Source organism: Daucus carota, chromosome 3, assembly GCF_001625215.2.
Source record: "Daucus carota subsp. sativus chromosome 3, DH1 v3.0, whole genome shotgun sequence".
NCBI lineage: Eukaryota > Viridiplantae > Streptophyta > Magnoliopsida > Apiales > Apiaceae > Daucus > Daucus carota.
This window is the reverse complement of record NC_030383.2, coordinates 45,616,811-45,642,906: the sequence shown is the minus strand read 5'-3', so window position 1 is coordinate 45,642,906 and position 26,096 is coordinate 45,616,811. Positions and strand designations below refer to the sequence as shown.

Below are 26,096 nucleotides of genomic sequence, written 5' to 3'. Positions count from 1 at the left end.
GCATGTGATCAGTCATCAGTGACAACCAATAGCCGGCTATTAGTTTCTTGATCATTTGTCGTGTAAATTAAGCAGTACTAAAGCACTGTGCTCATACTGATTCAACTAAAATTTTTCGTTATTAATTGTTAATAAAAAATAGAATATCATTTTATTCTCTTACAATCATAAATGTTACCAATAGTTCTTCTGACCACTTTTTTAGAATTATATTTTTTATAATTTTTTTTTCTGAATGAAAATATGAGATGTATATTTTTATTTTAAAAAAGAAAATTAAAAAAATTATTAATTCTAAGTGTGTGTGGTCAAAACGCTTAGATTTGTGTGTAACAAGTCAAAATGACTTATCAAAAAGACCAGAGGAAGTATATAATTACAGGCGTGTAAATCCTATTTAATTTGTAACTACTTCTTTTAGTACAAATAAATTAAATGATCTTCTCCTGTTCTTTTATAAACTACTTAAAAGTTCAATTTTAAAGTAAGTCATAGTCATAGCATGTCATTAGACGATAGAGATATACCATTTAATTTAAATTATGGAACATGAACAGGATTATTCTTTAAGACAATTTGAATTTTTTATTTTTCAATATGGACATAAACAGAAACGGCAAGCACCGATTGTTTGCAAGGATATAGCTATAGGATTTGGTAGTCTTTGGAAAATAAGAGAGAGAAGAGGGTTATGTTCAAAAAGGAAAAGAGCGACTAAGGAGATTAATGTAGATGTATGTAAATAGAGAAAATAAACACCGACATATATATTATATATCAACTTAAATTTTAATATTAACACATTAAATCTATAAAAGAATATTTCATTCGTAAGAATAATGCCTGCCCATGCGTAGCGGGCAAGCATACTAGTATAATTTAATTATAATAGTAGTTTTTATAAATGACATAGATATAATATCAAATAATATATAAAACTTAATTAAATATCAATTTTTAATATATTAAAATGTAATTTACTATTCTATTTTTTCATTTCGTGCACTTTTCGTGCACATTTAGTCGTGTAGTTTTCGTGTATATTTTATTTCCTGTACATTTCGTATACTTTTCGTGTTCAATTCGTGTCGTGTATTTCCAAGCACACAAAAAATTCGTGTACTTCGTGTCGTGTCCTGTTATTTAATTTTTTTTTTGCCATATTCATATTTGAATTTCAGATACATGAATTTATTTTGTGTCATGTTCGTGTACGTGTACCAAGCACACGACATGAAAGTGCACGACACGAAATGAATTGTTAAATCCGTTAGTGTACATAATAAATGACTAAGAAACTACCTTACCTTATTCACCGGGTCACGTCTCAACAAAACTAGATAACAAAGAACTCCGCCCTTCATTTTCTTAATCTGGGCAGGACCACTTCTGTAGTCCTAAGTGGGGTGAGGATTCGGTTAATCGAAACCGGATTTTTTTCGATTAACTGAAATCAAAATTAACGAAAATTAGCTCTTGAAACCGAAATTCTGTAACGACCTCAAAATTTCAAAGCACGTAATTACGCCATTATGAAATAATTTGATTATTTTGCGCGAATAAATTAGTTAAAATATAAGACATTTGCGTCGGATTATTTTAAGAGCGAAAAATATTTGCCAAAATTTGAAAATAGTGCGAGAATTTCAAGAGTGAAATTTTATATTTGACCAACTAGATATTGAATTAATAAGTTCCTGAAAATAATAGATTTTATTTTTACACGAATAATTTAGTAGGCGCGAATTTTTAGGGGCCGTTTGGGTTAGTTTAAAATAAGTGACTTCTTACTTAATTTAAAGAAGTGGAGTAGAATTGAGAAATTAAGTTAATAAAATGTTTAGAAAAGAAGTAGAAACTCAGAGAGAGAGAGAAGCTAGTTTTCTCAGATTCTTAAAAGCGTTTCTACTTATATAGACAAACTGGTTAAGAAAAATAGAACTCAGAAGCAAAAGTGACTTCTCCTAAACAAACAAGCTCTATATTTCTATATATAGTTTATGACCCGTGCCAAGCACGGGTTTAAATAAATTTTTAAAACTTATTATTTATTGGAAGGATAATATTTTTTTAATTACATTATCATGTTTTTATTATAATTATTTAAATTATTGTTTTTAAATGATATTTAAATTATTGTTATTTAAAAATAAGATTTTATATTAAAATTTGATCTTATTTTAAATTTATTTCATAACAATATGAGTTCTCGTTCTATGGAGTTCACAAAATAAGGAGTATTGGAGTCCAAAATTATTTAAAAATAATCTATTCGTTTTAATTTTGATTTGTTTAGTCTATAATATTTGTAAACATCCGACAATCTGCAGATTATATTCTATGATATAATCGTTGCAATAAAAAAAACAATTATTTTATAAATCACTAAACACTATATATGTTCTAAAATATAACTCATAAGAGAATAATGATCTTAATGATTGTTGGAGTTGAAAGATGTTAAAGATTAATTGATAATTATATTTAAAACTACTTAAAGATGGTAAATTATATATAAATTTAAATGCTTAAATATATTATTGACGACTAAACTAAAAGATTATGACCAGTACTTACTACAGATTAAATGTGGACTTTATGGAACTTAACTCTAACAATATGTTTTATTTTAGTCAAAACATTATATTTTTTGATGATTTTAATATTGTGAAAATAATATTCAAGATCAACACATATAAGTTCGTTTATAGCGTCTTTAATCTCGAATAAAATTCAATATTTTAAGTAATAATTGTTATATCAATCTAATAGGCAAACGTTATATATAATTATATTTGGAGTTCTTGTAAATATAACAGCGGTGTTGTAGTTGTTTGACAAACTAATATTGTAGTTTGACAAAGTTAATTAATTTTTCAAAACTAATTTTATATCAAATTGACAGATGTCTTGTGTTTCGATTCTTTTACTATATGTTGCAATATGAACAATGACTTCATTCTCTTCGAGATTATGTTTGTCAATTTAGTGTTACCACCGCCTTATTCATCTTTATCGCAAACTTCTCAAGAGCACGGAATGAATTAAAATTTATAATAATAATTTGTAATTGTTTTAGATTCATAATAGATATGTGTAATGTTATTTAATTGTAATTGTTTTAGACTTATAATAGGTATGTGTAATGTTGGTTGGTTGGAGTTCTTGCATACAGAGTGGTAGTTGTTTGTATGACAAATTAATATAGAAGTCGAAGGAAATTTTTAAGTTATATAACTTAAATATATTATATAGATAAAATTCATAATAAATAATGAAACAACAATAAAACAATTTATGTTCTCATATCCACACAAAAACTCTGCCGACTCCTTATATTTATTTGATATGAAATTTGAGTTGATTCATATTTAATTGACAGAAATTCTATACGGTTGATTACTATGTTAAATTGTTCGATAAATCTATAATTTGTAATTAATTTGTGTTATATATATTTAATCCGTAATTGTTTTATAGTTAGAATAGGTAATTCTAATATGAGTTGGAGTTCTTTTAGACGTAAAAGTATTAGTTGTTTGTATGACAAACTAATATAGAAGTCTGAAGAAATTTTTAAGTTAAATAACTTATATATGTTTAATAAATAAAATTCATTATTTAAATATTTAATTTATTTTATGTTCTCAGATCCGCACAAAAGCTCTGTTGACTCCCTATATTTATTTGATAGAAATTTAATAGAGAATTTCTATTTATGTGATAAGGATTTTATAGAGTTAATTCTAAGTTAAATCGTTTCGGTTTTAAAAATTAAAATATTTAGTTATATTGGGATAGAATTCTATATCATGAATAATCGTTATATAAAAAAGTCTTCATCAATATATATGTCTTATATCTTTTAATAGGAGTATAATACTTTTAAAAGGAGTATAATAATGATATAATAATAATTAAATATAATATATGATGATCAAATTTTGGTACTCTGATGTTCCACCGAAACGTGGTTTCGCTTATTAATAAAGAGTATTAATTTGTAAATTTCAATTTTTCTCACAATTTTTTTGATTAAATTAATTTATACTATAATGTAAAATAATAATAATCAATCTAGTTTTATATTTCATTTTATTAATTTGAAGCGATTTTTATATATGACATATAATAAAAAATATTTTACATGATCTCTTTCGAATAATTGTACGTAAAAATCATGTTATTAAAAAGTTTTCATAATATATATTTTAAAAATATAAATCTCTCGAATTCTTGTGGGTCCCATTCTTTGATCAGAACGGGGATTAAGAAGCAGGAAAAGTTCCCATCTAAAAAATTAGAGAAAATTCGTAACTTGACTTTAAATTCGAGAACCAGGAACAGGATAGCATTCCAGGTCCAAATTGATCGGATACTCATCCATAATGGAAAGCACACTTGATATTCATATGCAAATGGATATTTATTTTAATTTTCACTCCAGCGTTACTTTGGTTCACTATTAAGAAAAGACACCGTTTGTTTAGCTAAAACAAACGATGGAGAAAAAGAAATACTAACATTATTGCTAGTGACACCCCAAAACTTGAGCTCAGTTTTTCCCTTAAATCGATGGTGGGATATTTGTAAAGTTTAAAAGGCATCATTTATCTTGAGCCGTACTTAATTTAGAAGGCATATCTTATTTAACGCAAGTGGATTGCCCAAAATATTACAAAATGTCATGTGTCTTTACAATTTTTTTTTTTTTAAAATCTAAATGTCAAAATGTATGTTTCGTTTAACTCACACTAATAATAACTGAATTTCCCGTATGCACATCAATCACATAATTAAAATTAGTTATCTATCTGTAATGTCATTTAAAAATACGTTTGAGAACATAATTTAAGATGCGTAACACAACTCCAAAATATTTTGTGTTTATATTCATGTCCCCAATAAAACCAACCGTAATATTCAATATTCAATTATAATAAAATCAAAATGACACTGAGTTTAATGTTATACAAGTACATAATATGATGACGATGGCAGAGCAACTGGTTATTTCACAAAGCAATTAAATTCAATGGAAGCACTCCTGAGTGAATCAATTTCTTTCTAATAGGTCCAAAATAAGTTACTTATCTTGCCACAGTGGGCATCCATAAATCCCAACACAACTGCTGGAGTCGCGTGATTCCTGAGGTTGTTACTTAACCCGAGACTTGAATCAGGGGGACGTAAAAACATCATCTTGTTCTAGCCATCCCTGGTGAGAAGCGGCTTGGGGGAGCAGAGCCTGGAAAGTGTTTTGCACCTTCTTTAAGCACTTGTGCTGACGAATACGCCTCAGAACAACTTGTCTGTCTAGTGTTCCTGATGAGTTTTGAGTTTGAGCTGAGGAAGAAGCTTTGATATAAAGCTTGCTTGTAACTGAAGTGCTGTTGGGAGAGCCAAGCTGCTTGTCATCTCCAGCTCCTGAGAGACTCAGCTTCTCAGTTTCTAAAAACGCATCCTGTTGGTTATTTGATATCTTGTAAGCCATTGATAAATATTTTGACAGGGGTAGTGAGAATAGATAGTAATCTGAATGTATCTTGGTGAGGAGGATGCTCTTTATATTAAAGAGTGAAAGAGCTTTATGTCGGTGGTTGTTATATTGAGGCCCCCCACAGTATCATCTCAAAACTGTGGTTTTTGCAAAATGGCGGCCCTGTGGATAGCTTATTGGTTTAACTCAAAAATGACTACATCACAATCAGTTCTTTGTGATAATATAATTTTCAAATATTTCTAGCTTCAATTTAAATAAAAAAAAAAGCAGGCACCCAAAATTTTCAATTATGATTATGAATTCTGACATGTCATTTTCTTGCAAGTATAAAAATAACACGTCAACGTAAACCCAACAAAACCTGAAAGTTTTTAGCCAAAAAAAAAAAAGAAGAAAAAACCTGAAAGCATTAGGATAAGCCGGGAAAGAGTCAATCAGGGGCTGATCAGACCCAACCGCCAACCCCAAGGTCCCCAATCCGTGTAGCTCGAAGAGTGTGGGCTCGCATACTAGGGGCTTCAGACCCCTCTACTTGCACAACGTGTTTCCTAGAAGAGGCTAAAATACCAGGGGCAGACCTCTGTGGCTGTGTGCTAACTGCTAAGTTACAAATTCGCGCAATTTCGAGTTTCGGATCGGGTTGACAGTCGGGGTCAAAAATTTTACCCAACCCGAATCCGACCCGAAATTTTAATGGGTCAGAATACCCGACTCGAACCCGACCCGCACTACCCGCGAGTAACTCAAACCCGATTCGAAAGATAATATTTATTAATAAATATATTTTTTAAATAATAAATAAATATTCAAAATTTCTAATGGTATTCCTAATGGATTCAGTCCATTCAAGAGACAGGCGCCCAACGGGCAAATTTAAAGAAGAAGTCAAGAATCAGGACTCCAATGGATTCCTTCAAGATTTTTAGAAGTTTAACAACCTACTGGTTACTCTATCGATAACTCTTAATATTTATTTATGATATAATATTAATTTCCTTGCAATCTTCTCTCTTTTTTAGTTAATGTTTCTTTCTCATTTATATAAAATAAATATAAAATATAATTAAAGAGCTAAATATAAAGAGTAGTATTGGAGTTATTACGTTCTTCAATCTATTAACTCACTGAGTTTGACAATTTATATTATTGTAGTTTAAGAAATGACTTAAAAATATCAGCGGAGATTCTTTAAGAGTCTCATGTCTCCATTCTCTTTTAAAAAGTATCTGGATGCTCTTAACTTATTATTATTGAATATCATATTTACTTAACTTCAATTTTATTCACTTCTCTCGCCTACTTTTTTTTAAATAATAATAAAATATAAACAGATGGTATGCTTAAAGAATATAGTTAAATTTGTCACAATATTCATCAATATTCACGTCTTGATTTTGAGACACTTTAGGTTGTCACAGTAGTTAATATGATTATTTTTGAAATTTTCATTTTCAAATAAAATACATTAGAATTATAATTCACAAAAAATTGCAAAAAATAATATTTTTAATGTAAAACCAGAGTATTTAAAAAATGTGTGCCAAAATTTAATTATCATGAATTAAAATACAGAGGGAGATCCTTGTTGTTAACTGTCAGTCTGTCACTAGCTCATTGTCAACTTCCCCGTTGAAACAAAAAACTGTCATGTTGAATCAACTGACGCGTATAATCAATCTCCCACAAAGTCCTAATTCAATTCCTGATTACCATGGTAGCAAAACCAACAAGTACAAAGTTAACTCCAGGTAGAGGTGGCAATATGGATGCAAAATCATTAAACCAATCCAAACCAAACCAAAATTGTGAATTTGGATCCATCTGAAATCACATTTAGAAAAATGGATTTGGTTTGGTTTTTAGTCTCACATTTCTCACAAAATATGGTTCTAACCACATTTGGTCTCACTTTTAAGATTTCTTATAACTCTCCACACACACTATTATGTTCCTTTTCTTTTCTTTCTTTCTTTTTGCTAATTATCACATGCACATCCCATGGTTCGAACTCATGACCTTACTTGGAGAAGCCAAGAGCTTAAACCACTCCATCAACTCACACACTCACACATACTTTTGTTATATTTAGTATTCATTATATTGTGATTTGAGTGTATTAACTTTTGTTCATTATATAAAACTTATTTTTACTTACTAAACTAGTTACCCATAATTCAAACTAAAACCATAACCAAATTTATTAATATATGGTTTGAAAATGGTTTTGGTTCATCTATCCAAACCAAATCTATTTTATAAGAACCAAAACCAAACCAAAACCACATTTTGCCACCTCTAACTCCAGGCTGCCCATTTGTAATTATGTAGGAGTATTACTTTGAGATTACAACTTTGCAAAAAAGAAGAAGAAAAGAAGCAAGTATATTGAACTTCTGAGTTCTTTACAATTACAAGTATCATATTCAATTTTTCACTCTTCAAGGACTTGTCAAACTGTATACGTACTTATTTCACACTTTAGTTGTAAATTCATCACATAAACTCGTGAATTTAACTACCCTAAATATGTTTCGGGCTGAAAACATTATTCACCACTTGCTAACAAATATGACTTGTATAAAAAAAGGTAACAAAACTCTTAGGGAGACTCATCCCTGGAGATCCTATAATGAGAAGTTCTCTTTATAATAAAAAGGGACCTATCTTGAAAAAATTGAGGTGATCATGAGACTATGCTTAAACTACCCATTTCCACTAATTCAATTTTAAATGGGTGGAACTGCATGATTTCATGACCATTTGATGAGCGCACATCTTAAACCAAAATTTAATAAATCTCCTTAGGAGTCCACCACGTTCGTGCGATATCTCTTATCCCTGAGGGTCATCTAGAAAACTGTAACGAGCTTGCTCCTTTGTGCTCAACAAAATGTTCTTGCTAGCCCAACCTGCTTCCACTAATTTTTCTTTTAACAAGTCGAAATTTGCAAGTGCTGAGTGTTTGCTGTCTTCTACTAGACTAAACCAGTCACCTAGTACTAAATCTGATTTGTGGCAAGCTTCTAATATAGTGTCCCATTTGGTTGCACTACATAGGAGTCTCTTGCGAAGATAACATGCCTAAAAAACGAAAGAACATTAGGTTACTGATCAACATGGCGTGCTATATAAACAAACAAGCTAAGCTGGATCATGTTTCCTCATTTCTTCAAGATCCTGTCATTGTGTCCCATAAAAAAAATGTTTAAGAAAACAAGATAATGCTATTCTAATACCTGCAATAAACCCAGAATAACATCTGCAGTCTGTGCCCCTTCACGTACACAAAGCAGTATACCTAGCTGTTATGTTGGCGACAGAAATAAAATGAGAGCTCTGAGACCTCGTCATACACAGTGCATAACACAAAAACACACACGATATACTTACATGATTCTTCCTTAGCAACTTATGTTGAGATATCTCCATACAAATAAAGTATAAATCTTCATTCTTTAAAGATTTTACGGTCATCATTGACAGCATTGGTATTTGACTCTTGGTATTTAAGCAGCCAATTCTAATGTTCCACAGTTCCCTGCCTGATGCAAATCTAAGTAAAAAGCTGATTCCAATATTGGCGTATAAAAAATGCCACAACAAACACCCGGTAAAAGAAATTTCACCTCCATTAGACAAGAAATCAATTCCTTCAGCATTACTTACTTCCGCAGGTGATGGGATATATCCTACCTCAATCCACGTATTTAGTATAATCTCAAGTCTATCCTAAAATTCAGAAAGGGAAAATTAGTGAACCAGTATAATATATACTACTAACTGAACCAAGCATATGATACCATGAAAGGATGAGACATGGTCATCCTGTGATACAATGTTAAAGCTAAAATATGAGACCTACCTTGGTCAAAGTTTGTAGATGGACATGCTTCAGCCCTTGATAAATTCCAAAAAGGTCAATTGCCGTGAATACTGGATATATAGCAAATGGTAAACCTGCTTGCAATCTTTAAGAACGTCAAAATGTTAAAAGACATTAAATTTTTTTTTTATTTAGTCATGTGACCTTTTATATAAACATTGCTAACACTAAGTACTTACAAGTGCATTTTTAGCAGGCCAATTATAAACATGCAACACACATGTATTTTTTTCAATTCAAGATAGACAAAAAGATACTATATAATTATGCTGTAGCAAAGAAAGATACTATATGTTCCTAACAATTACCATCTCTTTTCTTATGCTTTTCTAGAAAGGGGGAGGGGGAGATTAAATACATTCAAAGGGAGTTGACAAGTTTATGATAACTAAGATGAAAAGTAGAAAACCTGGGGCTATTTTTAAACAACATATTCAAGGATGCAGCTAGCAAAAGACCAAGATTGTCGAATGACACGGATTGAATCTGAAAATAAAACCAAAATTTACTTCCCAGAAACTAAAACCGACATTATAAAAAGGGCATTTACTAAGAAAATATACACGACCTGTGCTTTCGCAGAAACTTCACCCAGATTGTCTGCTATTGCGAAGCTTCGATGAACAGCAGACTGCAAACACAATTTGACAGCTTTTAGACCTTTCTTTAGGATGTTGAACCAGAATACATGAAACTTCAGGAGAAACTGGACATAAGGGGAAAATAAAATTTTCCCAACTCAATCTCTAACTCTCAAATGACTTGGTAACTGGTAAATCATTGGCATGATTAAGTAAAAACAAATACAGCATCTAATATAGCAATTATAATTGCTGGACAGTAAAGCCCTAAAGATGTACCCATGTTAGCCAAGTTTGGAAAAATTGTAAAATTTAAGCAATACCAGACATATCTTAGATGAGATATGGCATTATTTAAACTGATGGCAGAGATTCAATCCACAGTTTGATTCAAGTTGATTATGCGAAATCAAACCTTACTGTTATACATTTATAACAAATAATTACTCCAGAAGCAGAGACGACAAATATTCTCAGAAACCCAATAACAAACTTCATATATAGGAAAATATGAAAGAGGTAAAAAATTAATATCACCAGTTATAAGTTCATATCTTATCATGTAATACAGTATCATTTTATTAATGTTTTTCTTAGAATAAAGCAGTAGATAACATCAGAAACTTACACTTGTTGCTAGGTAGCATGCAAGGCTTATTTGCTTTGCAATATTGGCAACAGATGCAAGAAGAAGGAAGTACTGAGGAAATGCAGGAGTCAACAACTCAAGGCCAACGCTCAAACTGAACACAACCGAGGTAGAGAACCTAACTCGCTTGAAAAAAAACAGTGGATAAGAATAAATTCGATAAAACTCTTAAAATGATATTCTAACACATTCTACAAAATTATATTTCACAGCTCTTAAATCACCAACAAGTGCTCTAAATATACCTTAAGATTAGTATCAAAAGCCGACGCTAAACAAGCAGTGTAGATACATCTACTAAGGCGTCCGAGACCATCTTTTAATACCCAGTTGAGGGCGGCAGCAGATGGAAGCGAATGAGCATACCCAATTCCAATTGCCCTAAACATTGCCTAGCAGTAACCAATTCAAAATCCTAATAATCATCACATTACAATTTGCCAATAAAAATAAAAAACAGTCATGAAAGAACAAAACTTTAAGACCCAAATTTCCGAAAACTAAACAAGAACAAATATAACAAGTTCACAAACAAAAAAACAACTAATTACAAAGTGCAAAAGATTAAAACCTGAGTAGCAAGAACTTGAAGCGCAGAGCTAAAAACTCTATGCAAAAACTTCCATTTCACATATTCTACATAATTCCCACTAATTTCCCTGGGCAAAAAAAAGTTTCTAACAGGCAAGCTAACAAACTTGAACAATCTTTTATACCCATCTTCAAAATCATCCAACGAAGAGGAAAGCGAGGATCTTTTATCTAAAGATATCAGCTTTAACTGATTACCATCCCATGAATACTGAAAAACACTGCCGGACCGGCGAATAGTCACCGGAAGACGTGCCGGAATAGTGAGTTTTGGGTCTTGGGCTTCAAAAGAAGAAGCTTTTAATGAAAAAGAAAGGGGCTTCAGTTGCTTATATGATGTGAAAAAATAATGGATTTTTGATGAAGGCCATGGCAAGTGTGAATTTGAAGCAGGGATCGAGTTAATTTGCATGAGAGTGAGTGGCTCAAGGTCAGGGACAAGGGTTCACAAATAGAGGCGCGTTTGGATATCACTTATCAGTACGATAGTGGGCCTGGTTTGCTCTGCGACTTGTAAAATCTGATACGTAGAAATTAGCGATTTGTTTGAATTTTTGAAATTTAATTTATATTAATTTCAAAATTAATATATATTATTTTACTAATTTTATTCATTAAATTATTATATTATTTGATGTTAGATTTTATATCTAAACATTTATAAGCAAATAAATAATATAATTATACAAGCTGATTAAAATTTTATAGATAAAACTAAACACCACGTTATCTCTTCACTTTTACCACTAATTTTCTTGACAAAATAAAAAATTTGACACCATATCATATAATTTCATTTTTGAACTTAATATATAGTATAATCATTTACTTTATCAAATAAGCTGAATAAGCACTTTCATTTTTATTCGACTCATTTTTAATCTCGTCGTTTAATAAACGAACTCTTATTTAAACTTGTTATTTTCAAAATCTGTATATATATATAATTTTTATTCAACAACATATAAAAACTAATCAATCCTAGTTATAAATTATCATTTATCAGTCAATCACTTATCAAATGTGGTTATCTTAAAAAACAAGCCACCTCTTCGAATGGGTAAAAAGAAAACAATTTTTTACCAAAGCAGAAGAGCATATGAACTGTAGTAAAATAGATAATAATTGCTATTCAGCTTTTCTTACAGGAAAAAAGGAAGCTTAAGGGGGGTGTGATAATAAATTTCAGCACACTTGAGCTATTACAAAGCAGAAACGGATATAAAAAAACAAACAGCATCTATGATGGATGTTGTGACTGTGTCTGGAGATTAAAACATAACAAGCTCTTTCCTTGAAGATTATTACCAGAGTAATGACTGAAAGCAAAGACTTATTTGAAACACTATCCCAGCTATAGGGGGCAGGCTGGAATTTACAGATACAAGCCAGGCTGCAGCCTTGGCAAGAGAAAAACTTGAAGAGGAGTTGCTTTGAAGTTTGTCAAACCAAAGCTCTCAGTCATGTCCACATCTTCACTAGATATATTGGTCATATCAAAACAATGTATGAAACTAGCCAGAGCCAGATGCAACGACTGTAGTGCAAGCGCTGAACCTGGACAAGATCTCCTTCCAGAGCCGAAAGGAATGAGCTCAAAGTTACGCCCTTTCACATCAATGTCCTTGTGAGTTGTCAAGAACCTGTCTGGCTTGTACTCGTTTGGCTCAGACCACACACTCGCATCTCTGTGAATTTTCCAAATGTTTACCATGACACGAGTACCAGCAGATATGTTGTATCCGGGCTTGATGATGCAATCATTGATTGCAGAACGGAGAGGAATTACTGGACTAGGCGGGCAGAGCCTCAAGGTTTCCTTGACAATTGCTTGGAGATAAACAAGGTTTTTGATGTCTGATTCATCAACATGTCTATCTTTGCCGACAATATTGTCAAGCTCTGCTTGTGCCTTGTCTAAAATATGACGATTGTTGAGCAGGAGACACACGGCCCATATTAGAGCCACCGTTGTGGAGTCAGATCCTGCTAATATAAGGTTCTGCAAGGCACAAAAGACATCAAGATCACATACATAACACTTAAGTGCACAACAAATAAGATGCAGGAAACTATTGCTTACCAAAGATGTAGCCTTATTTATGGTATCAGCATTGAAACCAGCTATTTCAACATCATTCAGAATGGTTAGCATCACATCCATAAAATCCTCATCTCCTTCTGGTCCCTCTCCTCTCACTAACCTCTTCTGTTTATGCTCTTCCAACCACCCCTGAATAAAATCATCCAATTCTTGCGCAGTTCTCTTCATGTCCCGCTTATGTGCTCTAGAGTCCAGCCATTTCAAAAAGGGTATAGAATCAGAAAATAAAAACACTCCAAATAAATATCCAAACTTCCTCATCATCTTTTCAAACTTTTGTGCCTCTCCTTCCTTACCATTAGCACGACCTCCGTAGTACCTCTTTCCAGCCACCATAGCCATTATCAAATTATGTGTTATATTTGCAAACAGTTGCTTCATATCTACTAACACTCCATGCCTGTTACTACCACTCTCGACCCATAACTTGTACACTTCTCTTATTGATGTCTGCACCTCTGAAACTCGTAGGCCCTTTAACATTTCAATTCGTCGAACGGATAGAAGTTCAAGGGACACAATCTTTCGTATCTTGCGCCAGTAAGAGCCATATGGAGCGATAGCAAACATAGCCGAGTTGTATCCCAGTAGGTTAGAGGCCAAAACAGCCGGCTTTTCTGCAAAATTCTTGTCATGAGTGTGGAAACACTCTTTAGCCATTTCCCAGTTACTCAACACCATAACTTTGTGAGATCCAAGCTTGATGGTGAAAGCTGGTCCATACTTATCAGCCATGGTTCCAAGTGTATAATGCGTCAGCTGATTTGGACCCAGAAGATGCATATGGCCTATGAAAGGCCATGCGCCACCAGCTTCAGGCAAGACTATGCCCTGTCTTCCATATGTGCTATGTCTTTTCACCACAAAAAAGATAAAGACTAAGAACGCAAACAGACTGGAAATTAAATAGAACGGGGAATGGAGGAATGGATCCATGAATTTACAGTAAGGTGGTGAAGTTAACCTTAGAAATTGGTATGGCTTGTTGTGCATGGAGAGTGAAGAGAGGAAGATATAAATACAAGTTCAAGCAGTATTGTTTTGACTTCATTCCGGCGGCTTCTTTATTCAATTCATTAGATTTCATAGATAATCAACAATCGATATCTAATAATGCAGAACGAGAGGATGAATAGTTGATGTTGAGTTCAGTGCACTACTTGCATTATTGCATAAGCCTTTAGACATCAGGCACCACACATATACTATCACTTGGTATGGGATCTCATTATTTTCTACATGAGCAACTTTGTTGTTGTAGTCAAGATCTGGATCATACACTAGCACTAGAGAGCTGTTACTGTAAGAACTATAGATTTATGAAGGCAATATAAATTAACATACAGAGTTGTACACTTTCTGCTAGAGTATATATAAAACTACAACCTGAAACACCGACCAAAATAATCACTTCTATAAGAAAATGACTAAATTTAATCAGGATAAACATTACAACGAATATAACATTACAAAGATACATGGGCTTTGATTAATGTAAGATGGGGTAAATCTCCTTGTCCGGAGTTATGTATTCCCTTGTATATATATCAGTACATACAGATTCTACATGGAAACTTAATATTGACAGAATAATACATAATATATATTTTGGGAAGTTTCCTTCTCTAACAATTAAAATAAAAGATACAGAACCTGTGCCTTTGCAGAAACTTCAAGGCCAGGCTTCGATGAAAAGAAGACCTGACAGCTTTGAGACCTTTCCAAGAGACATGGAATAATTTATAACATTTTTACAAAGAATTTAGAAGGGTAAAAGATTCGGATCTTTCAAGTACTAGCTTAAGTAACTTAAAGCACCCAAGTAACTAGCAAATCATTGACAATAATATGAAGCAGTTATGAATTTATGATTACTGAACTGTAAGAACCCAAGTTGTAAACATGTTTGTTCAAGTGTAAAGATAAAATTTACAGTAAACAATATTAGACACGTAATTCTAGATGTTAACTGCTACTATTCTAACCGAAAGAAATTTAATTCTCAATTTGTTTCTAGTTGCATAAATCATCCAAGAATAATATTGCAGAAAACGAAAACAATATTTATATCTTAAAAAAAAGCCAGGCTAGAAATTACAGATACAAGCTAGGCTGAAGCCTTGGCAGAAGATAAACCTGAAGAGGTGTTGCTTTGAAATTTGTCAAACCAAAGCTCTCAGTCAGGTCTACATCTTCATCAGATATATTAGTTATATCAAAGCAATGTAACAAACTAGCCAGAGCCAGATGCACTGACTGTAGTGCAAGCGCTACACCTGGGCATGCTCTCCTTCCTGAGCCGAATGGAATGAACTCAAAATTATGTCCTTTCAAATCAATGTCCTTGTGGGTTGTCAGGAATCTCTCTGGCTTAAACTTGTTTGGTTCGGACCACACACGCTCATCCCGGTGAATTTTCCAAACATTAACCATAAGACGCGTACCAGCAGGAATGTTGTATCCTGACGAGATGGTGCAATCCTCAATTGCAGCACGAAGAGGAATTATTGGGCTAGGGGAGTACAGTCTCAAGGTTTCCTTGACAATTGCTTGGAGATAAACAAGGTTCTTGATGTCTGATTCATCAACATGTCTGTCTTTTCCAACAAATGTGTCAAGCTCTGCTTGTGCCCTCTCTAACATGCAACGGTTGTTGAGCAGGAGAGACACAGCCCATATAAGAGCCACAGTTGTGGAGTCAGATCCAGCTAAAATAAGGTTCTGCGAAAACACAAAAGATATAGGAAAATATACATGAACAATTAATCTAGCCAAGTGTAAAACAAATTAGATGCTTAGTATGAAGTAGCAAGTTGCTTACCAAAGATGTAGCCTTGTTTATGGTATCAGCATCAAAACCAGCTATTCCAGCATCTTTAAGAATAGTTAGCATCACATCCATAAAATCCTCGTTCTCTTCCGGTCCCTCTCCTCTCAACAGTCTTCTCTGCTTATGCTCTTCCAACCAACCTTGGATAAAGTCATCCAACTCCTGCGCAGTCCTCTTCATATCCCTCTTATGTGCTTTAGAATCCAGCCATTTTAGAGAAGGTATAAAATCAGAGAACAAAAATGCACCAAACAAAAACCCAAACTTTCTAACCATCTTCTCAAACTTCTGTGCCTCCCCTTCCTTACCATTAGCACTACCTCCATAGTATCTTTTTCCGGCCACCATACCCATGATCAAATTATGCGTTATATTGGAAAACCATTGCTTCATATCCACCAGAACTCCAATTCTACTACTACCACTCTCAACCCATAACTTGTATACTTCTCTTATCGATGTCTGCACCTCCGAAACTCTTAAGCCCTTCAATGTTTCAATTCGTCGAACAGATAAAAGTTCAAGGGAAACAATCTTGCGTATCTCACGCCAATAAGAACTGTAAGGAGCAAAACCAAACATAGCCAAGTTGTATCCCAGTAGCTTTGAGGCCAAAACAATTGGCCTTCCTATAAAATTCTTGTCATGGGTGAGAAAACACTCTTTGGCCATTTCCCAGTTACTCAAAATCATTACTTTGTGAGAACCCAGCTTGATGGTGAAAGCTGGTCCATACTTATCAGCCATGGTTCCTAGTGTATAATGGGTCAGCTGATTTGGACCCAGAAGATGCATGTGGCCTATGAAAGGCCAAGCTCCACCAGCTTCAGGCAACCCTGTGCTCTGTCTTCCATTTCTACCTGATCTTTTAACTATAAAATAGATAAAGACTAAAAGGGCAAACAGACCAGAGACTGAATAGAACGAGGATTGAAGAAAATGATCCATGAACTTAACCGGAGCAGGTCAACTTGATCTCAGAAATTGGTTTGCCTCGATGTATAGAAAGATGAGAGGCACAACATCAGTACAGGCTCAGATCCAAGATACCTTTGACTTCCATTCTCTATCCTATTCTTATCAACTTTTTGTTTTCTACTGGAGAGATGACATCAACAGACAATAATTTATGTCAAATAATTGATGTCAAATGCTTCAGCTTATAAATTTATACGACTGAGTTTATATACTAATACACTTGTTCTACTGCTAAAATATCAGAATATTTCATTTAGTATAGTCTAGTATGTAATACTGCATCAGCAGTTTAGTTCTGTGTATGTTATCAAATGAGGTTTGGAAGGGTAAGATATACGCAACCTTAAATCTATATTTAGGAGTACAAAGGCCTTTTTTGCAAAGATCCGTAAGTTGGACGTGCAAAAAGTAAAGATCCGTAAGTTAGAAGGCACAAAAAAAAAAATCATCGTTTAGTGTCTGATAAACATAGAACCATACAGCAGGAACAACATTTCCAAATTATGAACACATACATTCTCAACTTATGTCTTATCATCAAGTGACAAAAAAATCCTGAAGTTTGTCACACCTTCCGAGCTCTCTTATCTTCTATCTCACAGAGAGGCAAAGGACACTGTTGCATTAAAGTTTACATGAATCCAGCTACTTTAATCAACTTACAAGTATAAGACTATAAGACATTACAGCCACCAGTAACTCAAAACTAGCCCAATTTACAGTAATGCCTCTAAAGATTAGCTTCTACATCATTATCTGCTACACCATAGCCTTCTGTATGTTTTGATTGCTCTATTGCTTTCACTACTTCATCGAACCTACGACGAGATGTTGGCAGCCTTGATATTGTCAGACAAAACCCTTGTAACCTAGAAAGACGATGAATTCAGAGGTTATATTGTCAAACTCTACCAAAGAGAACTTTCAAACTCAAAAGAAGGGATCCTTGCTTGCAATAGGTTGATAAGAATTTTCAACAGTCCTGAAATTTCTATTTACTTACCATCATTCACTCTAAAAATTGAATTGTCAAGAAGCCCTGAATAGCATAGTACTAACAATGCCTTCTTTTTTGGTTCCAGGTCTTGTGTGTGTCTCTCCTTCACCCGAGAATTATTATTATAACAAATACTAATGTGTAAGCTTATAAGGTTACTTGTCCACACAAAGGCTTTCAATATTGAACAAGTATAACTTCTTATTTAAACCATTATAAAATGCATATCTAAGGACTTCTTCAAACAGTAAGGACTGGGGGTTAAAATCTCTCCATATACTATAAAATGTAAGGATAGAAGAGATAAATGTGTATGTTTATATATAGAATACCTACCTCCTACTTATACCCTCCAACTGAGCTCTTCTAATCTCGTCTTGAGGAGCTATGCCACCATTCAGCCAATATTCAACTCTTGCCTTGTCGCCACCATATAAACAGAGCTTGTAGAAATATAACTCCTCTGACTCTTGTAGATTAAGATTCTTGATTTGCTTCTTCATGACACTCATAGGGTCATAAAGCCAGTCCAAAATCCTTCCTTCCGGTCTATTTACGCTGGTAATTTCAACATTATTTCCTGTCATGATTACAAAACCTTACATACAATCCTTTCCCATACAACATTACCAAAAGTTCAAGATACTTAAAACTCTGCAACTAATTTATTTGATTTAATTTCAATTAATAATTTTAATTGTTTTTATCATAAGAAAATATGTATAAAAAACTTAATTACTAATTGTACCCAAATAGCTGTCTACTGTTGTCCGTGAATTCATATCTATTATATATGCAACAACTTGGTGGTGTCAAAGATGTATAAGCAAATGTGGTCTTCTTAATTACAAAGAGCAAAAAGAAAATTAAAAAATAAAATTAACAATATTGACTGACTAAACAAACAAAAACAGTAGCGAGATTGAATTTCTTCATTATATGCTTCACATGTTTCATGATAATTTTTGTAGTGCTAAACACTTATGAGATATACCATAAGGCTCAGACTTGGTCCTCTCTTCTGTAATATGTAGGTGATTAACGGTATCGAGCAAAAAAGCAAATAACTACATTTAATGTTGATATAATTAACAAGGCAGTGCTTACGTAAGAGAAAGCCAGTAGATTCTTTCTTTATAGATCGGAGAAAGCAGTCAAGAAATGCATATGCAGGAATCCCGATATTAACTATCTTGTTCTTTGACTTTTTCCATCCCTCAATATCATCACTATGAATGGCTCCAGTATTAAGCAGCTCCTTCCCAATACTCTCACATGCTTTGAAGAAATCATCCCATATCTACACAGAATAATTTAATATTAAGCAATAATTTCAAAAAGTTATGTGAGAAAAAGTAAAAACATACTCCTGCGGGTTGACAGATAATTAATTTGATCAAGCGCATAGAATGCTGGTGATGTCTTCACCTAGAGCATAGAATGCTGGTGATGTCAATAGGTTTCTTCCTCATTGCTTCGACTTTTTCTTTACGCATATATAATTATTAATAGATTGGGGAAATGTCTACTATGTTCTGATGGCATATGGGATGCAAAAAATTCTAACCAATTAGAGTATAACAGTCACTTAACATAATAAGTGTTCGAAACAAATTTGTAATTACCACAGCAACCGTTAGCTTCTGCATGTTCGCAGAAGAATTTATCAAAGGTTCATCAGCATAAACAGATTCTATCTGTTGTCGCAATCTCAGACCGGGAAGCACTGAAGTAGCTGAATCAACCCGCTCACGATATTGAGGCCTGCCTTCCATTAAGAGAGATAATTATATAATAGCTAAATGATGAAAATTGCAAATTTTAGAACAAAAAAAAACAGATATGCATTTGCAAATAGTTAAGCAGTTTCAGTGCATTGGATTAAAGTTAGATGAATGAATGCTCAGAGCAAGCAAGCATACATCAAGAGAAGATTGTATATATTTAATTGTACTATATATTAATGATGCAATAAAGCTAAAATATCATACAAAAATATAAGTGTATATGCGTATCTTTCTGACCTTGGAAAGCAGGAGCCTTCACGTAGGTAAAGTAAATCATTTGTATATTCATCATACACAGATGCTGCAGCAACTACAAACTTTAAGCCCCTTAAAGTAGAATTCTCCTAATAGGTTGAAGCACAAAGATTATTAGTTTTAAAATAAATAACTGGTACGACTGATGTGGGATGTATGTGACAGGGTAGAGGTAGCCGCGAGAAAAAAAAAATTGAAACCCAAGAGTAACCTGATATGCAACAACTGCAGAATAACTTCCGATAAGGACACTCGATAATATTCCGGCGATAATGGCAAAGAACACTATGACAGGCCACAGCAAAATCCAAAGCCCAGCGAAGGGAACACAAACAGTTTCCAGAAATGGACCTTCCCTCCCTATAAGATCACGTATCAATTGCTGCCATCCTTTGAACAGCAGGATTGGACCTTTATACAAAGTTATTAAAGAGATCAGAGGTATATTAACCACAATCCCAAGAACTGAAACCAAAAGGCATCCAGGCAACTGCAAAACCCTACAATAATGATACGGGCGAATGCCATGTCAGTACTATCAGTACATGGTTATAATATTTGTATCCAAGAAAATTATTTCTTGGCAAATAAATTTGAAAATTACAATAGACCTGCTTTTGGACATTACTAAATGTGTTTTTCAGTATAAATGGCTGATATTAGTGGTCATGAAGTAAAGTAGGCATAATGTGACATGCTATATGATGTTTATCAAACACTTCATAAAAAACATTTGTTCTCTGTACAGGTTCTACTTACACAACAGTTAAGAAATACCACATTTAGTACTACCTAAGATATGCATTTCTGAAAGTGTATTTGTACGAACTATATTTATCAGCAATCAGGGAAATGACCGTCAAAATGAGCGCTTATATGAAAAACATCTTCCTGTTATTCCAGTTCTATAAACACACATTTGATCAAATATATAACATTGAAAAGTGACAATAAAATTTACCAGAATGGATTAATCTTATTTTATGTACTCAAATATTGCAAATCTGCATATACTTGTTAACAGTAAATCACAAAATTAAAATTTCAATCACAAGCTAGCAATTTCATCCTTATAAGACATCCAATTGACTGTTACAAATGCACTTGCAGAATATGTGTAATAACCGTGTAAGCAGTAGAAATAAGGATACTTATCTAAGTTTTGACCAACTTAATCTTTTACTAGGAAAAAAGATTAGTTTAAAAAGGGGTGAACAAATTTTAAAGAGTCTTATACTTGAGTTCAATAGGTCTCTCCCCCTTGGAATCGAGCAGGTCATCCATGAACGAGAAGTATGTGTGGAAGGAAAAATCAGCAAAATCGCGTACGATGGTGCAGGCACCCTGAACTTGAGACCAAGTGCCATCCTATAGTATTTGTAAAATAAACTTAAAAAATGTCATCTCACAAAAATATGTCTTAAAACAACAATTTCGAAAAAAAATAACTGATGCAGAAGACAAATTCAACATACCATGAAACATTTACTCAACCTCGTATGAAATGGTAAGTCTTTCTTGCTGATGGCCCTGAATGTCTCCATAACAGGCCAGACAAAACCATATCCAACTCCCATGATCGCGCTTCCACCAACCCCAAGAATTGTCCACATTGCTATTGGGATCGGAACTAAGCAAATTAGTAGTATTTTCATGTAAAGACCAAATTTGTTTGTTCTGCATCATCAACAAAATAGAACATCAACAAGGAACTAATGGACCCGATTTATTAAGTTAGGAGCAGCACAACATTTAACAAATTAAGCCATTTAAAAAAAAAATCACAAGTGCAATTTGGCTCAGACTCTTCCACTGCATATGCTTGAAAATCTAGCCTCCCGAAATATATAATGTATAAGAAACAGATGCCCATATTAAAGGAATATTATTGACCTTATAAGGCAGTAGATGCTCCAAAATAAATGGAGGGGCCACAGCCCAACAACAACTCCAGCATCTCCAAAAGCAATGACAAGAAACACAAAAGGACTGAATATAGAACCTGCAGCACGATGGACCAAATCACTAAATTCTGTATTCCCATGAAAACATGTGTGTGTGTGAGAGAGAGGGAGAGAGAGAGAGAGAGAGAGAGAGAGAGAGAGAGAGAGAGCGAGGGAGGGAGGGAGGGAGAGTTAGAGAGGGGGGAGCGAGAGAGAGAGAGAGAGAGAGAGAGAGAGAGAGAGAGAGATGGAGGACCTTTGATGATACCAAGAACAAAAAGAAAAGAGAAAATGGGAGGGAAGAAGATGCAATAGCAGATATAAGTCCAGTACGAATATGAGAGGTTCATAATTCTCTCAAGTATGATGAATCAACTGCTAAGCTCACTGCAAAATTTATGGGTTTTTTTCTGCGATATAGAAGCTATCCAACTCTGGTTTTGATGTGTATGCACATAGCAAGTTGTATGTGGTTCAACAAACAGAGACCACCGCCCCGGCAAGTTCAATTTCCAAGTAAAATGGAGTACTTATTTATAGGTGCGTTCCTTCGTGTTTCCTTTTAGATCTCGATGTAATAATGTATGCTTTCCGTTTTTTGAATTGACTTCGGTTCGATTATGATTCTCAAAGACCCATGAAATCATAATAAATTATATTATCTTTATTTTGCATAATTTATATTATCTTTATTTCCAAACCATTCGCATACGATCTACGACAAAATACATTTATGAACCAAAGTTATGCTTGTCATGGCGATGCATTTCATCTTCCCGGATACATGTCATATATAATTAGTGACGGAACTAGAGCAAATATCGAAGGGGTCCTTCCGGGCGAAGCGCGGAAATTTTTTTTCACTAAATCATGCAAAGAAGCAAAATATGACAGAGCATACAAAAATAGATTGACAAGATATTACCTGTAATTTTTCTTTGGTCATCCTTCAACACGTAAATGGGGTAAATCAAGCCTTCGAGTTGTCATATTCTGGAAATGTTGGATAATCATTTCATTATCAATATCCATAAACACATCTTTCTCGACATAGCACACTAAACAATCCGTCATAAAATCATCTCTCATTTTATTACGCAAATCTGACTTGATAACATTCATAGCAGAGAATACTCATTACATGGTAACCGTTGCAACAAACAAAACTAATGCCAACTCAATTAAAAGATATACCAAAAGAAAAATAGTGTGAAATTTGGCCTCAACCATCTTTTTAGCAAGATCTCTAATATTTTGTAACTTAGAAAATGTCTCATTTTCTCTCATTTCAGAAACAACATACATGCGCTTATTTTGTCCTAGCAGATACTATCTTATCTTTAAAATCTATCCATTATTTTTAAAATCTGAAAGTTGCATTGCATATTAATACTCTCTCTATCTCACTTTATATGATCGGTTTACTGTTTACACGTATTTCAATGTGTACGATAGTTATTCTTTTATATAATATTTTTTTATAAGTTTTATTTTGTATAGAAATTTAAAATTTAACTTTTAATATAAAAAAATCGCGAAAAAATATTATGTACGAGTATCTCTTTTACCTGCCGAAAAAAGCGTGCAAAAAGTGATGACGTCTTATAAAATGAGATGGAGGGAGTATAAACTACATATAGTACTATCTAATAATATAATTATTATTATTTTTTTTCAATTATATAATACATAAAAATTTTAGTTTTCAAAATGCACATGTAAAAGAGACGGGAGAGTATTATAATATATTGAAACATGTGCTCCCTGTACAGACTACCGGACACATTTGTGTTTTTATCACTGTTCACTTTATTCGGTGCCTGTACCTGGATGTTAAAGCATCATTACAAGAAGGAATATTCTAAACCAGAAAAAAAAACGTAGAGAATATAGAAATTAAGGCCAGGTAACTCATGCTTAAATATAAAAAGAATGCCTCTCCACATTTTCAAGATTTATATTGCAATCCCAATCAGAAACTATTGGAATATAGGTACTTTTATATAACCATTTTTGTGTACTTACATTTCGGCGGTAGTAACTAAATTTGAAAGAATTTTATAATTCATATACTCCATGTGTTGAGAACAATTTGAATAGGGTTCTACAATTGATGTGGTCTGTAAATTGTGATAAGACCCGAATCTTGAACACATCATATATGGGAAGTGGGAACACAAAACACTCATTCGTGATTCGTGAATACTTGATGCATACCAAAGTTCATAATACCAATTTACCTTCATAACTTTGTAAATATATATATCTCCATGGAGACGAGCATCACCAATATGAAGGGAGATTTGCAAGAAACAATTAATTAACTAAATAGTTAACAGATTTTCATATTCACGCTAATAACTACTTTTTGATTAAATAATTAATTAACTGAATAGTTAGCAGATTTTCATATTCACATTAATAACTATTTTTTGAAGAGATGATAAATTTTTTATCGGTTCCATTAACAATAATAACTCTGTATGCATAGGAATCTTTATCAATCAAAATTCTCTCCTAAATAAAAATTCAGATTTTCAAGTGTGTGTCAATGTGGGACACACCGACAAAATTCTATTGAGTCTAAGCTCATCAATAATAATGTCGCTTGCATGTATAAAAATCCTCCACATAACAAAAAGGTGTTGTAGTTGTTAATGTGTTCTCATGCTAGAAAAACCCATAAAAATTAATTGTTAATGTCTAGAGACCCTATAATTAAAGCAAACACCAATCACAATCTTGATTAATGAAACAACATCTTCTACAATCTTGATTAATGAAACAACATACTTCTACTACTTAAGTGGTGCTGCTAAAAATTGAAAGTTTGAGGGTAAAATCTTGAGCATTTGTGAGTTGGAAAACGCATACATCCCCCAGTTTCAGACCATTTTCTCTAACAAATGGACACCAACCCTTAGTCAGCCTTCGTGAACGTCGGTCCTTCACTATTCCAATGCTCCATGTCTTATCTCCGACCTCAATCTTCAATTCCCTTGGGCTTTCTTCTAGATGCATATTTGCAAACTCTTGTGGAACATGCTGCATCAATATTCAAATCAACATAAACATTTCTTAATAGCCAGCACACACATTTTCGGTCTCTATTACCATAAGAAACTATGCAAGACTCACCATATAGCCACCAGATTTTACGTAAATTGGTTGCATAACCAAGATGAATTTGGGGAACTCTGAGCTTGCCATAAGCTCTTCTGCTGCTATAAGGCCACCTGGTTTCTTATGATTGACGAATGTCTTAAATTTGCCTGTCACAAATCAATACGTATGTAAATAACACAAGACACATGTTCTGTAAATATATCAATGATCTTACTGGATTCTATAGCTGGAGAAGATTTCGTCCTGGGTTTTTCATTCTGAGAGGTAGTAACAAGTTTCTTGGAACAGCAAGACTCATCAAACATGTCCACGGAAAACACGGAATCTTGATCATACCGGAACACTAGCAAGTCACGAGATTTTAACGAATGAAATTGGGCAAACTTTCCCCAACCCTTCTTGAAATACAAAAAATTGTTCATCTGCTTCACTCTTACAGGCCATGAATATTGTGTATGACTTGCCTTTAACAAGCATTTTCTAGGCAAAGTTCCGCGATGAAGTCTAACGAACTTGGGTGGTATCATCTGTCCAGTGGGAAAATTAATTATGACGAGATGAGAAAAAATAAAATCAAATACTAGTTTAACAGGAGATGCGTGTGCACATCACTACACATGTAGAATTGTTTATGCAGTTAAAAAATAAAAATAATAAGGTGAAAATGATATGCTGCAACGTATCGTACCAGTTTGGTGGGAAAATCTTCAACTAGGATCTTCATGAAAGAAGGTTTTCTCGCCGAAGGTCTTCTTCCCATTCTATATTTTAACTTAAGCTGTTAGATGTCTGCAGATCCCAACAATGACCACTACTTATAAGTCATAATTATCCAATATATATGTAACCGAACACACCAGCTGAGCATG

General features: G+C 33.4%; 5 protein-coding genes across 6 annotated transcripts; all 5 read right to left on the bottom strand.

The window, feature by feature from the left end:
- Positions 1–7,868: 7,868 nt before the first annotated feature.
- Positions 7,869–11,705, bottom strand: LOC108210892 (protein root UVB sensitive 4). Of its 2 annotated transcripts, none has more exons than XM_017382349.2 (10): positions 11,188–11,705; positions 10,862–11,008; positions 10,596–10,742; positions 9,955–10,017; positions 9,796–9,872; positions 9,366–9,471; positions 9,130–9,232; positions 8,894–9,045; positions 8,740–8,805; positions 7,869–8,584 (listed from the first exon to the last, which is right to left on the bottom strand). In XM_017382349.2, the coding sequence occupies exons 1-10, from the start codon at positions 11,617–11,619 to the stop codon at positions 8,336–8,338; spliced, it is 1,542 nt and encodes a 513-aa protein (XP_017237838.1). In that variant the 5' UTR covers positions 11,620–11,705; the 3' UTR covers positions 7,869–8,335. The 2 variants fall into 2 exon arrangements, with proteins under 2 accessions (XP_017237838.1, XP_017237839.1); XM_017382350.2 differs by having other exon boundaries at positions 10,862–11,031; positions 11,188–11,325.
- Positions 11,706–12,300: 595 nt separating this feature from the next.
- On the bottom strand, positions 12,301–14,367 carry LOC108215058 (cytochrome P450 CYP82D47-like). The gene is made up of 2 exons (XM_017387390.2): positions 13,291–14,367; positions 12,301–13,209 (listed from the first exon to the last, which is right to left on the bottom strand). The coding sequence occupies exons 1-2, from the start codon at positions 14,302–14,304 to the stop codon at positions 12,583–12,585; spliced, it is 1,641 nt and encodes a 546-aa protein (XP_017242879.1). The 5' UTR covers positions 14,305–14,367; the 3' UTR covers positions 12,301–12,582.
- A 986-nt stretch (positions 14,368–15,353) lies between these two features.
- LOC108215059 (cytochrome P450 CYP82D47-like) lies at positions 15,354–17,298 on the bottom strand. Its single transcript, XM_017387391.2, has 2 exons — positions 16,133–17,298; positions 15,354–16,032 (listed from the first exon to the last, which is right to left on the bottom strand). Exons 1-2 carry the CDS (start codon positions 17,087–17,089, stop codon positions 15,406–15,408), a joined length of 1,584 nt encoding a protein of 527 aa, XP_017242880.1. The 5' UTR covers positions 17,090–17,298; the 3' UTR covers positions 15,354–15,405.
- Positions 17,299–17,612: 314 nt separating this feature from the next.
- Positions 17,613–22,648, bottom strand: LOC108211935 (uncharacterized membrane protein At3g27390-like). Its single transcript, XM_017383655.2, has 10 exons — positions 22,358–22,648; positions 22,052–22,160; positions 21,634–21,835; positions 21,396–21,526; positions 20,370–20,658; positions 20,141–20,247; positions 19,742–19,880; positions 19,224–19,416; positions 18,453–18,696; positions 17,613–17,988 (listed from the first exon to the last, which is right to left on the bottom strand). The coding sequence occupies exons 1-10, from the start codon at positions 22,449–22,451 to the stop codon at positions 17,850–17,852; spliced, it is 1,647 nt and encodes a 548-aa protein (XP_017239144.1). The 5' UTR covers positions 22,452–22,648; the 3' UTR covers positions 17,613–17,849.
- A 2,255-nt stretch (positions 22,649–24,903) lies between these two features.
- LOC108212548 (B3 domain-containing protein Os03g0212300) lies at positions 24,904–25,754 on the bottom strand. Its single transcript, XM_017384275.1, has 3 exons — positions 25,442–25,754; positions 25,240–25,373; positions 24,904–25,146 (listed from the first exon to the last, which is right to left on the bottom strand). Exons 1-3 carry the CDS (start codon positions 25,752–25,754, stop codon positions 24,904–24,906), a joined length of 690 nt encoding a protein of 229 aa, XP_017239764.1.
- Between the last annotated feature and the right edge of the window lie 342 nt (positions 25,755–26,096).